Genomic DNA, 17829 nt, shown 5'->3' with positions numbered 1-17829 from the left:
TCGGCTGAATCCCTTATATGTAAAATAATTATATGATGTGTCACCCGGAGGATTTAAATTAATATTTCAATAATTTAACAGCACATTCGCATGTTCACAAATCTCACATGACATGAAAGTATACAGATACTAGGTAAACAGATAAGACAAATCTTTATCTTTATATAGTTAAGCGTTTTATTTTTAAATGATTTATATAGGGCTGTGTGTCTATTTTGCAAATTATATTTGAACGGTGAAAATCATTATTTTTCTCTTAAATCCTCTTTCTGAGTATCAATTATATTTTTACTTTCTCATCAGCCATATATTTTTGTGCCATTTTAGCGTCTAATTTCATTCAAATTTTTCATAGCTGCATTCACGTTATTTTATAACACTTTCTGTGATGTTTCTCAACGTGATCCAGCATTTCAGCTGCGTTTATCAAAATTGATTATATCTTGAGTTTCATAAATCCTGAATTACATGTTGTATCTTCCAGTGCTGGTTTCTGCATTCCTGAATAAAAACGTTTTTTACGTTCTGGTCAGCACTGATCTCCAGACAGCGTTTGGTGTCTCTGTTCTGTATGGCCTGTCCCTAAAAATCAAACAAGATGAAGAAAGTTTTTTAATGCAATGTTCAGATTGTGATATACCACAGTATCCTCTCAGTATTTGGGGTTTGTTCACCTGTTTGAAGTCCCAGTACATGTGTTTTTGTTTTTCAGTGCCTGAACACCAGGACAGCTCTGGAAACCTGCCTGAGCCGGGATCAATTAGACAGCGCTTCCGATCGTGTAAAAGGGTCGGCAGGGGATCAGTAAGTATCTCACCACTTGCTGTATAGTAAAATACCTGTGTAAGAAGAGACTAAAGTGCGTCAAATATTCCTCAAAAATACAGAGAAGAGAAGAGAAGAGAAGAGAAGAGAAGAGAAGAGAAGAGAAGAGAAGAGAAGAGAAGAGAAGAGAAGATACCTGTGAGGAAAAGAAATGACATGGATATAAAATGGGAGTGTTCTCCTCAGATGGCCCCTTATCCAAACATAAACTTGTTTGCAGATCATTAATAAGCTGTGTAAGAGAGATAATAAGGACATTATATTAAACCTCTCTTACATAAAATTCTCTTGAGTCATAGTGAACCATATGTCACTCACCACTCCATAACCTAGTAAATCATTCCCAGGATTTAACGCCGTATAGACATTTTCCAGATACCATTTGAATGGTTTGCATTTCAGCCTCTCTCTCAGTCTCTTTCTCTCTGAAACATCACCGATGTCTATCCCATGATTCTGTGGGAAGAGGAGAGAACAGATCATAAATCTAATGAAGAGCTAGAACAATTTAACATTTCAAATCTTTAGTCACACCTCTCGGTTTACTTTAATGGTCTCAAACCGAACCTGACAAAATCAACACATCAAGACTCCTAGAACTGGTCTTGAACATCCAGAATTTGTGTGGCTGAATCTTTTCATTAGATCTACCTGTATGGGGACACCCCAGGCCATGTGGACATTTTTCTTGTATTCGTCCATCCAAACTTCTGCCACTCTGAGGGCATTTCTCTTCATTACACCACTAAGGTCAGGCATGTAGGGTTTGTGCGTCCTTTCAATGTGAGCAACTTTAGAGCAGAGAACAATCTCTATACTTCCTCCACACGACCACACCTGAGCCAAGAAAAATCAACACTGAATATAGTATAATATATAGAGTTTAACTTAATATAATTCAGTAGAATGATCATGTGCTTTACCCGTATTCCTAATTCAACATTCTCTCCTCCGTACACATGCATCCCTCCATCCAGAGTCCCAATCTCACCGAAGAACAGACGATCAACCACAAGTATTCCCATTACAGAGGGACTCCTGGAGAACAGCCGGAGAGAGTGGATTTAATAGAGCACAAGCAACATCAGCTCAACAGAACGATTGTCAGCCTGAAACTGCTTGCATACAACTTAAACTTATGATGCTATTTTAAAAGGTAGTTACTTTGTTTATTGGGTGTACTAGTATAGTTATCATGCTTTAATGTTCAAACAACTTAATTTTTCACATATTCCCCTCTATTCCCAGTCTGTTAGACAAACTCTGATATCTACAAAGCTCCTTCTTCCGAAAAGCCCAGAGTTCTCTGATTGTTCTCTGATGCGCTGTGATTGGCCGAGCGTGTGTCAGATATGTAATGCCCCATGCCACAATCGCGTCTCACCTTTTTTCCTTATATACCTTATAGAGTGGTGCAGGTCAGAGCCCGGAAGACTAATTCGCAGCTGGTTCCCTCAAGATTTTCCTATGGGGTTTTGTAATGGGATTTTCAATTTATGAGTAAAATAAAGCCTGTGGTAAATATAAGCTGACGATACTTTGACGTTTTGTTCTACAACGTAAATTACACAAACCCAATTATAAAAACCCTTAAGAAAATCTCGAAGGAACCAGTCGTGAATTAGTCTTCCGGGTTATACCTGCACCACTCTATTTAGAGCTGCGCCATGACAGGTATGAAAGTCAATTGTGACAGACGTTTACAGAAGTTGTATCTGGACTTCGATCGATGCATTTTGGGCAGGTCTGGAGCAGTGTTTTGTGTTAGATAGAATAAATACCTTTTGTGGAAATTTTCCAGATCTTATACATGCACTAACAGATGCATTACACACTAAAGGGAAAGGAAAAAAGCATAAAATGGCCTCTTTAATACGAAGTCACATCTTAAACACTATTAGACAAAACACACACTCACTTTCCTGGCTGTGAAGGGTCTTTTTGATCGTACCACTTCTGTGGGAAAGCCACATACATGCACCAGAGAGCCCAGTCAAAACCATGAGCAGAGGCAGCATAGTTTATCACTTCCAAGTCATAGTAATTCACTTTGTCAAACACTGGGCTCAGGACCAGTGTACGATCAGCCTGGATACGTGCAAGCAGAGGCTCCGCCCTAAAAGTGAGAGAGTACTTGAGAATGTGATTTCATTATTATACTGTTATAATCTTTATGTGTCTGTGGTGGTTGTTCACAAGTGTTGTCATTGTTAACTAAAATTAAAGCTATTCAAATAATTTTTGTTAATTGAAATAAAGCTGAAATACAATAAAATGTAAAATGCTTCTCATTGATGGAGCTGACATAAACATTCAGCTGTGTCTTCAGCTCTTCTGTGGAAGACATACATCCAGAAAGACTAGCTCAGTTTGTTTATAATATGCATCTGTAACTATAGGATTTGATGAGAAACAAACCATTTCTGCTGTGGTCGTCCACCAGTATGATCTCTTTGAGCAGGTGGGCTGGAGTTCTGTTGATGATGCTGCAAATGGCTCTTTGAATGATAGACAGAGCCTCATCCAGATAAATCAGTACCACGCTGATGGTGGGCAGATTGTGTGGATATTCACGGCCACTGCATCTACAGAACAATGACAAAAGGAAAATGGATGAATGCAAGAACGCCAGAGTGTTTCCATGAACGGCTGAAACTCACCTGTGGTCTCGAGTGTCCGGCAGCTCCCGGTCCAGAGGCATCTGGTCACTGAGGAAGGCATTATAGCCGTATTTCTGAAAGAGATCTTCAGCCTTCCTCTGATCGTCCTCAGAAAGTTCCACAGTCCATTTCTTGAAGAGATATGAGTTTGGAAACAGCTTCTTTGCTTGCTTCTTCACTGGTTTCTTCTCATTTCTTCCTTTGAGGCTTTTCTCTTCTGCAAAAAAGTTTGTGTAAATTCGTTAGAACTGTTTACTCTGGTAAACCAGCAAAGTTGAAACCTTAAGGCTCATATTAACAGATTTCTGCACTTAAGCACTTAATTGCATTGCTGATGGAAAACTTTTGCATGATGCATTGCATATATCAAAACAGACAGACAGGCAGACAGAAATGTCTTATTTTATGTTCCACAGAAGAAGAAAAAAACATATAGGTTAGAATGACATAAGGTTGAGTAAATGATGAATTTCCATTTTTGGGTAAACTATAAGAAAATAAACAGAGTGAATTTTGGATTCCTGACAACTTTAAAGAGCGCTTAAAGGGTAATATATAAAACAACAGGTAAACAAATTATTTTGGTAAAATTTCATTACAAGACATATTAGAAACTCACCAACAGCGTATAAATGAGCCTCCAGTTTGTCCAGCTTGTTGAGGAGAAGTGCGCTGTGTAACGAGAAATTCTGCTGGACTTGGTGAAGCTGCTTTTCTTGAGTTTGGATTTCCCACTTGACAGAACTCATATAGAGAAACACCACAGCGACAGACAAGACTGGAAACAAACTCTTCACACAGCTAATTCTCATGATGATCAGAACAGCAAAATCACAGTTTTCAAGATGTTTTCCTTCTTCACGTACCAGTTAGTCTGTGGGCACTGTCCCATGTTAGATTTTGTGACACTAATGTTTGCTGAGTGTTTTTTTTTTTTTTTTATGCTGATCTTTATCACTCTGACATGATCAGGAATCTTGGGAAGGAGGAGACCAGGACATTGAATCCTGGTAGTGAAACACTTCAAAAATATTCATCAAACTGTCTTAACCTCAATGATATCATTCAGCAAAATGAACCAGTCTGACATTATAGTCCTTTAACTTCATTTTCTCATGTCATGTGTTTTTGATTCATTTTGATTTAGCCTAAATTATTACAGAAGGCACTTGTTACACCAATAACTATTTTATGTAATTTTTGTTTATTGAGAAGCACCCACATAAAATTCACCAAACTAGGAAAAGTCAAAGATATTTTATTTTAAGTCACAATAGGCACATAGTGAGAGTATTCCCAAAGAGATTATCACCAGTTGCAGTTTTCAGTATTCACAAAACCTGCAGCATTGAAAGACTTAATAGTATTGTAACATTAATTTATGAAGAAACACCCTGCCTCTGCAAACAAGACTTTTAAAATTTACACAGGCTATCTAATGAACGTTAAAGTCTTTGTTGGCAGTTCGTCTGAAAACAAAGTGCTGGGTGAGCTGGTTTTCAGTTTTATTTGCATAGCACTTTCACAATATATAATGTTCAAAGAAGCTTTACATAAGTAAAGCTCAACCACAGATGACTGTGGCAAGGACAGCTTCTCTGTTGTTCCCCTCTCCTCCATACATGGCTGGTTTTGGCAACTAGAGGGAGACAACTGTTTGGCAACTGTTTTCGCCGCTAGGGGTTGCTAACCTCTTACAATAACAAAGGCGTAGGTTGACGACACAATAAGCGGAATTATGGAACTTGTCGTCATGCCAAATGATCTAATAATGGATGAGTGACTACATTTATGTTTTTAACATGATTGAGGTATGAAGCAGGGTGCGATTGCTAATGAGAGACAGATATCAGCACCACACGCGAGTCCCTCGGATATAAAGGAATAAGGACATTTAATTCTACCGAACTACCCGCAAGTGCTGAATTAATACTCACACAGGTCAGTTTATTAGACGAATGAAACGTGTGAGGTAACGCAGCGCTGTTTCACTTGGTCTAAGCTATCACACTAAACAGCATTTGAGTGTTTAAAGTTATAATGTTATTCTATGTGTTAGTTTTTCTGTATGAGATTAGCAGTAAGCTAGATCAACATTAGAATAACATACTGATCATATTCTAACATTTCGTGTTGAATTATATAACATTGATTAGTTTTATGTATATTTGCTCACCTCTACATTTGCTCGTCATTTGTTTGAACGAAACAACAACAGCGTACCCAATCATAATATTGGGTAGGTGACTAGTGTCCCCCTTGTGTGTCGGTGTTGATTCTGAGTGTAATGTAACATCACCAGGCCTAGATCAACTGATTAGGACTTTTTGTGCTAATATTAGAACAAAATCTGCAGAATTTCAGTGGAATTACATGGTAAAAGAGCTAAGATGTCTGCTAAATCAAATTGGCCAAGTTTTTTAAAGGGATAGTTCACTTAAAAATGAAAAATCTGTCATCATTTACTCGTCCTCGTGTCATACCAAATTTGTATGACTTTCAATCTTTTCTTGGCCATTTTGGGGTTCAAAAACAACATTGGACCCCATTGACTTTTCATTGTATTGACATAAAAACACAGACAATTGTGACTTAAGATAGTAAATTATGTTCATTTTTGGGTGAACTATCTCTTTAATACACAACACAAGGATGTGCAGAAGATATGTAAAACTTTCTGAAAATGCATTCCAGTTGTGTTGAAATCAGCAGGACTTTAAAGGCCCGTTCACACCAAGAATGGTAGGCTAACTATAAAGATAACGACACTCGGTTACTAACATAACCTCGGTTCTCTCTAGAGAGGGAACAAGTGTTGCTTAAGTTTAGCTTACGCTATGGGAAAACTCCTTTTCTCGAGAATACTGAAGCAAAAAATTATCCTTAATTTTTTAGAATGTAAAACGCATTTGCTGCAGCAGGCAGACATAGGCGAGACAGCTCGCGTGCCTATTGGCTGCTCTGCGGCAACTGCTGCAACCTATCAGTGCATCTTGGCATGACTCCAGCGCCAATGGGAAGCCTTCCCGCGCTCTCCTCATGGCCCGCCAAAAGGGGTGTGGCTCTAGCCTATAAAACCATATATATATGTCTGCCTGCTGCAGAAAATGCGTTTTACATTCTAAAAAATTAAGGATAATGTTTTGCTTCAGTATTCTCGAGAAAAGGAGTTTTCCCGTAGCGTAAGCTAAACTTACGCAACACGAGAGTACTCTTGTAAGAGAAATATATTTTATATATACTGCCGTCACAGGCAGCCGTGCACGAGCGCAAAACCTCACAACACCCACCCCTGTCGGTGATTGGTTGGAACACTATTTATTTTGGTTTTGAGTGTTGGTGAAACCAACTGTTTTTGTGTGCAGATCTCAGAGCCTAGGCTGCCTACAGAGACGCGTTTTTTTGACGGCTTGCTTATGGGGCGGGCAGCTAGCGGATCGTTAGGAAAGATTAGATGAATGTGATCATTTATGTTTGGGCCTGAAATCGCTGATACAACCTTTAATATTTCAATAATTTACATGTTCACAAATCTCACTTGACATGCAAGTAAACAGATACTAGGTAAACAGATAAGACAATTTTTTATCTTTATATAGTTAATCATTTTATTTTTAAATTATTTATATAGGGCTGTGCAACTTATTATTTTGCTAATTATTTTGTCATTTATTGCAATTTCTATTTGAACGGTGAAAATCATTATTTTTCTCTTAAATCCTCTTTCTGAGTATCAATTATATTTTTACTTTCTCATCAGCCATATGATATTTTTGTGACATTTTAGCATCTAATTTCTCTCAGTTCATTGCTGCATTCACATTATTATTGCACTAGTTCTTAATTTTCCTTTCTTTTTTTTTTAAACAAATTTTTCAAAGCTACATTCACGTTATTTTATAACACTTTCTGTGATGTTTCTTAACGTGATCCAGCATTTCAGCTGCATTTATCTAAATTGATTATATCTTGAGTTTCATAAATCCTGAATTACATGTTGTATCTTCCAGTGCTGGTTTCTGCATTCCTGAATAAAAATGTTTTTTACGTTCTGCTCAGCACTGATCTCCAGACAGCGTTTGGTGTCTCTGTTCTGTATGGCCTGTCCCTAAAAATCAAACAAGATGAAGAAAATGTTTTTCATACAATGAAATATATTGTGATATACCACAGTATTCTCTCAGTATTTGGGGTTTGTTCACCTGTTTGAAGTCCCAGTACATGTGGTTTTGTTTTTCAGTGCCTGAACACCAGGACAGCTCTGGAAACCTGCCTGAGCCGGGATCAATTAGACAGCGCTTCCGATCGTATACAAGGGTCGGCAGGGGATCAACAAGTATCTCACCATTTGCTGTATAGTAAAATACCTGTGTAAGAAGAGACTAAAGTGTGTCAAATATTCCTCAAAAATACGAAGAGAAGAGAAGAGAAGAGAAGAGAAGAGAAGAGAAGAGAAGAGAAGAGAAGAGAAGAGAAGAGAAGAGAAGAGAAGAGAAGAGAAGAGAAGAGAAGAGAAGAGAAGAGAAGAGAAGAGAAGAGAAGAGAAGATATTATACCTGTGAGGAAAAGAAATGACATGGATATAAAATGGGAGTGTTCTCCTCAGATGGCCCCTTATCCAAACATAAACTTGTTTCCAGATCATTTATAAGCTGTGTGATAGAGATAATAAGGACATTATATTAAACCTCTCTTATATAAAACTCTCTTGAGTCATAGTGAACCATATGTCACTCACCACTCCATAACCTAGTAAATTCCTAGGATTTAACGCTGTATAGACATTTTCCAGATACCATTTGAATGGTTTGCATTTCAGCCTCTCTCTCAGTCTCTTTCTCTCTGAAACATCACCAATGTCTATCCCATGATTCTGTGGGAAAAGGAGAGAACAGATCACAAATCTAATGAAGAGCCAAAACAATTTAACATTTAAAAAACTTTAGTCACACCTCTCGGTTTACTTTAATGGTCTCAAACCGAACCTGACAAAATCAACACATCAAGTGTTTGGGCCTCTGTGAGGCCGCCTCGCAAACTGTCTGTAAGATTGGGTAGGTCTGGCCTCCTCTCGCTCAGAGAGTCATTCTGCTGAGGCCTCCTCTCATCTGAGCTCTAACTAGACAGTCTTACTCAAGACTCCTAGAACTGGTCTTGAACATCCAGAATTTGTGTGGCTGAATCTTTTCATTAGATCTACCTGTATGGGGACACCCCAGGCGATGTGGACATTTTTCTTGTATTCGTCCATCCAAACTTCTGCCACTCTGAGGGCATTTCTCTTCATTACACCTCTAAGGTCAGGCATGTAGGGTTTGTGCGCCCTTTCAATGTGAGCAACTTTAGAGCAGGGAACAATCTCTATACTTCCTCCACACGACCACACCTGAGCCGAGAAAAATCAACACTGAATATAGTTTAATATATAGAGTTTAATTTAATATAATTCAGTAGAATGATCATGTGCTTTACCCGTATTCCTAATTCAACATTCTCTCCTCCGTACACATGCATCCCTCCATCCAGAGTCCCAATCTCACCGAAGAACAGACGATCAACCACAAGTATTCCCATTACAGAGGGACTCCTGGAGAACAGCCGGAGAGAGCGGATTTAATAGAGCACAAGCAACATCAGCTCAACAGAACGATTGCCAGTGTGAAACAGCTTTCAAGAACCTAAAGAGCCTATATGATGACACTTTAAAAGGTAATTATTGTGTTTATTGGGTGTACTAGAATAGTTAACATTCTTAAATGTTCAAATTCCCACTCTGTCTGACACTGATTTCTACAAAGCTCCTCCTTCCAAAAAGCCCCGAGTGCTCTGATTGGCCAGCTGACCCACTGCGCTGTGATTGGCCAAACACCTCAAGTGTGTAACAGATAGGTTACACACTAAAGGAAAAGGAAAACATTAACCCTCATCCTCTCCTCGGGTTATTTTGACCTGAAATTATTTTATTTTATTTTAATTTAATAAAAAAATTGAGTGTTCTTCAGAGTGGTCCAAGACCTCAGGACTTTTGTCGCACTTGAACTTGGAATACACACAAACAAAAAATTGACAGGATTCGAGGAGTTTATCTGGTTGTAATAAAAAAGTAACAAAACCTTCCCTTGCAGGTCAATTTGACCCCCCATAGGAATGAATGGAATGCGATGAAAAAATAACAAACAAACAAATTAAGGCACAAGACTATAGAATATCCCCAATGCAGAACACACTCACATGCAGAAATTCCCATTAAAATTAATGGGGGGGGGTCATATGACGGGGCTAATGTGTTTTTATCAGTCACAATGCAGACTGCTCACAGATATGAAGTGGTTTTGATTTGAACACATTTACAATGCAGATAATTATTTTAATGGCAAATTTATATTGTGTTTATTTAACACTCATAAATATTATTTCTATTCACATGGCTTTTTTGCTCCTTGGAAACTCTGATAATGATATTTCAACTTTCCAGTCAAATCAAATCTGTTATGTGGCATTAATTGACATGCTTTTTAAATTATATATAGGCCTATGGGTGAATAATAATAATATACATCTAAATATATAATATAAATAAAAATAGATAATATTAGATTAAAAATTAGATTTAAATCTTGTGGGAAAATAAAGATAATAGTTATAGAAATTTTCAGTCTATTTGTATTCATAAAGGATCAAATTAAACAAATAATAATAATAATAATGATAATAATACATAGGTTAGGCTATTCAAAACACTACGTCCTTGTTGCTTAAAGTTTAAATAAGCTAAAGCTACTGATTTAAAATCACAGAATAATTTGTCTAATCAAACACAACCATTTTTATCCATTTATTCTATCTTTAATTTGGCATTACGGTTTACATTACATTAAATACAAGATTAATACATGCGTGTTAAAAACATCTAATCCTGCGCAGACATCAACTACGTATTTGATTAATCAAGTATGTCATTGTGTCTATCTTCAAGTTGAAAGAATGTGCTTGATTATTTATTGATCAAATCTAGTAATTTAAAGTTAATAAAATAAAAAATAACAAAAAAGCTGCAAAAAAATTGCATCAAAATAAAATGATATAAGCTTTCTGGACAAAAAAAAAAAAAGGTATAAGTTTAGGCCTTCGCGAGGGAAGGCTATGTTACAACTACGGGAGGAGAGGATGCATCAAATGGTCTCTTTAATACGGAGTCACATCTTAAACACAATATTGCACAACACACACTCACTTTCCTGGCTGTGAAGGGTCTTTCTGATCATACCACTTCTGTGGGAAAGCCACGTACATGCACCAGAGAGCCCAGTCAAAACCATGAGCAGAGGGAGCATAGTTTATCACTTCCAAGTCATAGTAATTCACTTTGTCAAACACTGGGCTCAGGACCAGTGTACGATCAGCCTGGATACGTGCAAGCAGAGGCTCCGCCCTAAAAGTGAGAGAGTACTTGAGAATGTGATTTCATTATTATACTGTTATTGTGTTCAGTTGTCTGTGTCTGTGGTGGTTGTTCACAAGTGTTGTCATTGTTAACTAAATTTAAAGCTATACTGTATTTTATTTTTTATTTTTCTAAACTGTTTAATTATTCTTATTTCTTTTTATTATTTTAATTTCTTCTATGTAAAGCACTTTGAATTGCAATTGTGTATGAAATGTGCTATATAAATAAACTTGCCTTGCCTAAATTTAAAGCTATTCAAATAATTTTCGATAATTGAATTAGAGCTGAAATACACTGAAATATAAACATAACAATTACTACTAAAACTAAAAGCTAATTTAAAATATTAGGAAATTACTCATTTGAAAATAATACTAAAACACTGCTTCGCATCAGTTATGCAATTTTGTTTTAATATCATCTAGCTGTTTGTAGATGTAACTGTTTGCTGAGCAAATATTGATTTTATTGCCAGATACTTAAGTCAGCTGAGCAGTTTCACACCATTTGACATGGACCTCAATGTGGGCGTCCAAGATGGCAACCACATCTCCGGTGGCAGCCTCCCAGCCTGAGATTCTGGCCTGGGACAGGCCTTTCTGCTCTGGATGGGTCACCATCTTCACCAGGCCTGGGTGCTTCTCATTGATGGAGCTGACATAAACATTCAGCTGTGTCTTCAGCTCTTCTGTGGAAGACATACATCCAGAATGACTAGCTCAGTTTGTTTATAATATGCATCTGTAACTATAGGATTTGATGAGAAACAAACCATTTCTACTGTGGTCGTCCACCAGTATGATCTCTTTGAGCAGGTGGGCTGGAGTTCTGTTGATAATGCTGCAAATGGCTCTTTGAATGATAGACAGAGCCTCATCCAGATAAATCAGTACCACGCTGATGGTGGGCAGATTGTGTGGATATTCACGGCCAATGCATCTACAGAACAATGACAAAAGGAAAATTGATGAATCCATCAAGAACGTCAGAGTGTTTCCATGAACGGCTGAAACTCACCTGTGGTCTCGAGTGTCCGGCAGCTCCCGGTCCAGAGGCATCTGGTCACTGAGGAAGGCATTATAGCCGTATTTCTGAAAGAGATCTTCAGCCTTCCTCTGGTCGTCCTCAGAAAGTTCCACAGTCCATTTCTTGAAGAGATATGAGTTTGGAAACAGTTTCTTTGCTGGCTTCTTCACTGTTTTCTTCTCATTTCTTACTTTGAGGCTTTTCTCTTCTGCAAAATTGTTTGTGTAAGTCAATAAAATTTGTGTATGATGTAATGTAGTATTCATTAGAACTTTTTTTTACTCTGGTAAACCAGCGAAGTTGAAACCTTACAGCTCATATTAACAGATTTCTGTTGTTTTATCTATTTGAAAATCATGGTCTACTTCAAATGACATTAATACAAACTGTCCATGTTTCTTCAAAATAGTGATGTTGTGCATGTAAAACTGAAGGTGAACTCAGTACTTTTTTTTTCTCATGAATTGAATACTTTTGAATTGAAAAATGTTTACCATCATGTTTTTATAGAGATGTTTAAAAAGAGATATCCCAATCATATTAGTGACCTAGTAACAGCTGATTTTTTATTTAACAATCATTTAATTAAAAAGAGCTTCATTTGTGTTCCAGACATGAGGGTGAGTAATTAATGACAATTTTCATTTATAGATAGATAGGTAGGTAGACAGACAGACAGATATTCGAGATGGGTGAACTAAAAGAAAATAAATTGGGTCAATTTTAATTTCATGCCAACTTTAAAGAGCACTTAAAGGGTAATATGTAAAACAGGTGAGCAGAAATTATTTTTGTCAAATTTGATTACAGAAACTCACCAACAGCGTATAAATGAGCCTCCAGTTTGTCCAGCTTGTTGAGGAGAAGTGCGCTGTGTAACGAGAAATTCTGATGGACTTGGTGAAGCTGCTTTTCTTGAGTTTGGATTTCCCACTTGACAGAACTCATATAGAGAAACACCACAGCGACAGACAAGACTGGAAACAAACTCTTCACACAGCTAATTCTCATGATGATCAGAACAGTTCAGAACAGAAATCACAGTTAACTGTCAAGATATTATCCTTCTTCACGTACCAGTTAGTCTGTGGGCCCTAGCCCATGTTGAACTGTTAGATTTTGTGACACCAATGTTTGCTGAGTGTTTTTTTTAGTTTGCCTTGATCTTTATCACTCTAACATGATCACATTTTTCGTGGGAAGTAATTGGGAAGGAGGAGACCAGGACATTGAATCCTGGTAAACACTGGGTACAGCTTTGAAAATATTAACTTTACCACACTTTCTGAACCTCAATCATATCATTCAGTAAAACCTTAAAAATGGAATGTTTTTGAATAATTTTGATTTAGCCTTAATGATTACAGACATCACTTGTTACACCAATAACCATTTTATGTGAAATGAAATTGAGATGCACCCACATAAAGTTCACCAAAGTCACAAAAGCCACATTTAAGTCACAATAGGCACATATAGTGAGAGTGGGAGAGTGGGGTAAAATGAGCCAGTGGGTAAGTTGACCCACCCCCTGTTTCTAGGCAACTATGCACATTTGGTGTCATGGGACCATACATTTTGAAGGACTCCATCATTTATATATTGCTGTGAAGAGGAGAAGCACATGGGACAAGAGGGAAGTTGTCTTTTCCACAAAAACACCTTTTTTGCTTGTTAAAGTAAATTTTCTGCATTTCAGGTATATTAGCCGTTTTGTCAAAGCAAATTGATCTAGGTCTAAAGTTGTGTATGGTACATGTTGGTGATTTGTCAACATTTAAAACCATGTGAATCATTAAGCTAAAGGTTATCCTGAATTGCTAAGCTAGGCCGTTTTTACCAAAATGGTGGCTATGGGGCAAAGTGAGCCAGATGATGTGGGGTAAATTGAACCAGTGGTTCAACCTTTTTGAAATGGAGAAAATCGACTAAATTGTGTTGAAATAAAATGTCTTTGTATAAGCAACATATTAAATTGCAATTATCATTTATATGCCCTAATATTTCATAAAAACGATACATTCGGCCGAAATATGAAAGACAATATTTTGTTGACTAGTTTTGGATAAATTATAAAGTTTTTTAAAATAGACTACTGCCACATCAAATAAGCTTTTGTTTAGCAATTTCTGCTCATATGTTGTTATATATATATATATATATATATATATATATATATATATATATATATATATATATATATATATATATATATATATATATATATACGCACAGTATTTATTGATTTTTTTTGTTAAAAATAAAGTCATCAACTAAGATGTTACTATAGTATTTGTTCCAATGTAGGCTATATTCAAATAAATTAATATACATATAGTAAAATGTAGGCCTATAATTTATTTTTTACAAAAAAAGAGTACACTTGAAATATTGTTGAAATTGTAATTGTTGTTGTAATTGTAATCTTTTTAATAAAATAGCAAAACATATATTTACAAGGTAGATGTAAGCTAAATCTTAAAAGGTCAATATAAGCCTTCTCTTTAAATTATTTGTATTGTGCTTTATATTAGTGACACATTTGGGGAGAAGATTTGTTTTTTTTAATAACCACGCATAAACATTCTCTCAAAAATACAAACATGTACATACATGTTGCTCACATATTATGGTAGCCCTGTTTTGTGCTAAATAGTGCATTTACACCTTTGCCATTAATATGTGTATAAGCAACTGAAAAAAGCACAAATGTCAGGGCATTTCAAAACATCCCAAGGGCCCCAAAAACACCTCAGACCCCAGAGGGTTAACATTGTTTAGAGAGGTAAGTGTGTTATTAAATTATTATTTTAAAGAGGCAAGTTTTTTTATTATTATGCTTGCATAAAAAAGTGAAAGATAGGATGGTCAGTTTACCCCCAGATGGCTCAATTTACCCACTGACTGGGATCAACTTACCCCTAGCCTGGGGTAAGTTGAGTCACATGAACACTTTTTTTTCTGAGGTCATATTTTCAAGGCTCTTTGTCATAGGTGCATTTTTTAATTTTCAGTTTATAGGCAACATCCCAAATTAACAGTGGATGTCTTCATTGTACTTCTGTCTCAATTTCCCTTGCCTTGAGATCCACATAAGTAAAAACTGGCTCATCTTACCCCACTCTCCCCTATTCCCAAAGAGATTATCACCTGTTGCAGTTTCAGTATTCACAAAACCTGCAGCATTGAAAGAAGGAGTTGACTTATAGTATTGTAACATTAATTTATGAAGAAACACCCTGCCTCTGCAAACAAGACTTTTACAATTTACACAGGCTATTTAATGAACTTTAAAGTCTTTGTTGGCAGTTCGTCTAAAAACGAAGTGCTGGGTGAGCTGGTTTTCAGTTTTATTTGCATAGCACTTTCACAATATATAATGTTCCAAAGAAGCTTTACATAAGTAAAGCTCCACCCCAGACGACTGTGGCAAGGACAGCTTCTCTGTTGTTCCCCTCTCCTCCATACATGACTGGTTTTGGCAACTAGAGGGAGACATGGCTTGAGTGTTCACTTAAAGCTACAATTATGTAAAAAAAATTTCGTCGCTAGGGGTCGCTAACCTCTTACAATAACAAAGGCATAGGTTGATGAAGCATAAGCTTAATTATGGAACTTGTCGTCATGCTGAAGGATCTAATAATGTTTATGGATGAGTGACTACATTGATGTTTTTACCATGACTGTGGTATGAAGCAGGTCGCGATTGCTAATGTCTAATGCTAATGCTAAGAGACATGCACAGAACGGATCACATGCGTGAGTCGGCGAAGACCACAAAACATGTCGAAGCGATGTGGAGGAGATTATAGGAGGAGAAACAGTTAGACAGACTCGGCTTTAGAAACAACACTGACAAGTGGAAGAGATAGCACTGGTGCCATGCATGTATAAACATACATTTCAAAATGACATATGTACAAAAAATACACTTTTCAAATCCTCAGCATGATTATGATCACTGTTTTGCTTTAGTAAAAGTTTCATATTAATTCTAAAGGAGGAATCTATTAGACTTTGGCAGTCATAAGCTGTCAAATGCAGCATTCAGTGGGCCTTTAAGTATGTTTAAGTATGTTTGTGGTAATAATCAACATTTTAAATAATATGTAATTTACATTTTGCATCACAGTAATGAGAATTAGGGGCATATTTAACTGTAATGAAATATGCTAATACTAATCCCTCAGCCAAAAAGGTATTTTAATTAAAAATCACTTTAAAGGGATAGTTCACCCATAAATGGAATTTTTTCTTCTGCTGAACACAAAAGATATTTAGAAGAATATGGGTAACCAAACAGTTAATGGGCTCCATTGACTTCCATAGTATGGAAAAATATATATGGAACATCAACTGTTTGGTTACAGACATTCTTCAAAATATAGCCTATTGTTTTGTCCTAATAAGCACAGATTTGTGTTTATAAACGCAGCGCTGCTTTGTGTGCAGCCGTTAACATGAAAATTGCTCTATTTCTGCTGTTTCCATAAGTGCCATCTACTGTCATAGAGTCGATTTATATTTTCATTCTGTGGTTTTTGTTTGTGTGTATGAGACCTAATTTTTATGTGCTGTTGTAAATGTTAACCAGTTGATGAAAAATAAGCTAATGTGCATTCTAAAAATCTAAACAATTCAGATAATAAGGTATCTAGAATTATTAATGGAGCTGATTAAATACCTATAATCATTTATCATTTTGAATTTTCATTCACTTACAGTTTAGCAAATATAAGATGTTTTAACAATTTATTGACATATGACATACTCTCATTTAGGGCTGGGCGATATATCGCATGCAGTGTTGCCAAGTCCGCTTATTATAAGCGACTTTGGGCTTGTTTTTCTGTAAAGTCGCTTACAAATATTGATAGTCGCGGGTCGCGTTTTTTTGGGCTTGTTTCTAAAGTGTAGTTGCTTATTTGGGCTTGATCCCAGCTCCATAATAAGTTGTCAAGCAGATATTTTCTATATGTTATTTAAACCATAGACAGTATATAAACGATTTAAACGTAGGCGTTTGTCTAGACTGTTCCCTCTGTCCCTCCCTCCCCTTTCCCCATACACACAGGAGACAGCAGAGTTTTTTCCCACCCACATTCTGCTTCTAATTGGCTCTGACCCAGATGGCAACGAGTACTAGCCAATCAGAGGCAGGGCAGGGCAATCTGTTTTTTTCTGGTTAGGAAAAAGTCAGTGAGTGAGTGACGTTTAAATGAATGCGCGCGAGTTGCGACTGATGGTGACTGGATTGTAGGATAGTTTTTTTGGAGGAACAAATGCCCGGGACAAAGTGGGCGAAATACGGCAAGAGATATAACAAAGACTGGGAGAAAGAGAAAGGAGTAAAAGAATGGATTCAAACCGTCGTGGGGGACGACTCAAAAGCACTGTGCAGAGTATGTAAGTGTGAAATACGTGCACACCACGCGGACCTCGTACAACATGCTAGCACATAAACATAAAAAAAATGCAGCACCGTTCTCCTCAATGAGGCTTACGGACATTGGGTTCGCGGTCTCCAAACAGAACGAATCGAGACAGAGAGCTGAGCTGAAGGTAGCCACCTAACGTTATGTAGCTTGTCACACATCCATTAAATCTGTCGATCACCTTGGGGAGTTAATGTGCTCAACTTGTGACAAAGACATCAAAATGTACCGGACAAAATGCACGGCATTAATTAACCATGCCATTGCTCCGTGTATGTTCACAGAACTTCAGAGGGTTATTGGAGGTGCTGAATACTCCCTTGTTATTGATGAAAGCACAGACATTTCATCTGTCAAGCAACTCTGTGTGGTAATCCGCTATTTCAGTATGACACTGAACAAAATTGTGTCCACCTTTTTGGGTTTAATAAACTTG

General features: G+C 36.9%; 1 protein-coding gene and 1 pseudogene across 2 annotated transcripts; both read right to left on the bottom strand.

The window, feature by feature from the left end:
- Nucleotides 1–450: 450 nt before the first annotated feature.
- On the bottom strand, nt 451–4297 carry LOC307156900 (putative polypeptide N-acetylgalactosaminyltransferase 8; annotated as a pseudogene). Its single transcript, XR_013824057.1, has 10 exons — nt 4105–4297; nt 3486–3702; nt 3244–3410; nt 3094–3159; nt 2744–3051; nt 1477–1863; nt 1144–1281; nt 962–1057; nt 675–839; nt 451–582 (listed from the first exon to the last, which is right to left on the bottom strand). The product of XR_013824057.1 is annotated as a putative polypeptide N-acetylgalactosaminyltransferase 8 (transcript).
- Nucleotides 4298–7349: 3052 nt separating this feature from the next.
- Nucleotides 7350–13084, bottom strand: LOC307156881 (putative polypeptide N-acetylgalactosaminyltransferase 8). The gene is made up of 11 exons (XM_079868581.1): nt 12777–13084; nt 11950–12166; nt 11705–11871; nt 11437–11620; nt 10720–10917; nt 8958–9072; nt 8686–8871; nt 8224–8358; nt 8042–8137; nt 7688–7852; nt 7350–7593 (listed from the first exon to the last, which is right to left on the bottom strand). Exons 1-11 carry the CDS (start codon nt 12967–12969, stop codon nt 7462–7464), a joined length of 1788 nt encoding a protein of 595 aa, XP_079724707.1. The 5' UTR covers nt 12970–13084; the 3' UTR covers nt 7350–7461.
- Between the last annotated feature and the right edge of the window lie 4745 nt (nt 13085–17829).

Source organism: Squalius cephalus (genome assembly GCF_949319135.1).
Source record: "Squalius cephalus genome assembly, chromosome: 4".
NCBI classification, from domain to species: domain Eukaryota; kingdom Metazoa; phylum Chordata; class Actinopteri; order Cypriniformes; family Leuciscidae; genus Squalius; species Squalius cephalus.
This window is presented reverse-complemented; position numbering and strand designations above follow the sequence as displayed.

Bases quoted from the DNA above. Each gene is read 5' to 3' on its own strand.
- LOC307156881 (XM_079868581.1), bottom strand. From the start codon at position 12,969: ATGAGAATTAGCTGTGTGAAGAGTTTGTTTCCAGTCTTGTCTGTCGCT. The intron at 10,918-11,436 runs GTGTGAAACTGC...TCTCACTTTTAG, and splicing joins ATTGAGGTCCATGTCAAATG to GGCGGAGCCTCTGCTTGCAC. The intron at 7,594-7,687 runs GTGAACAAACCC...TTTGATTTTTAG, and splicing joins TGTACTGGGACTTCAAACAG to GGACAGGCCATACAGAACAG.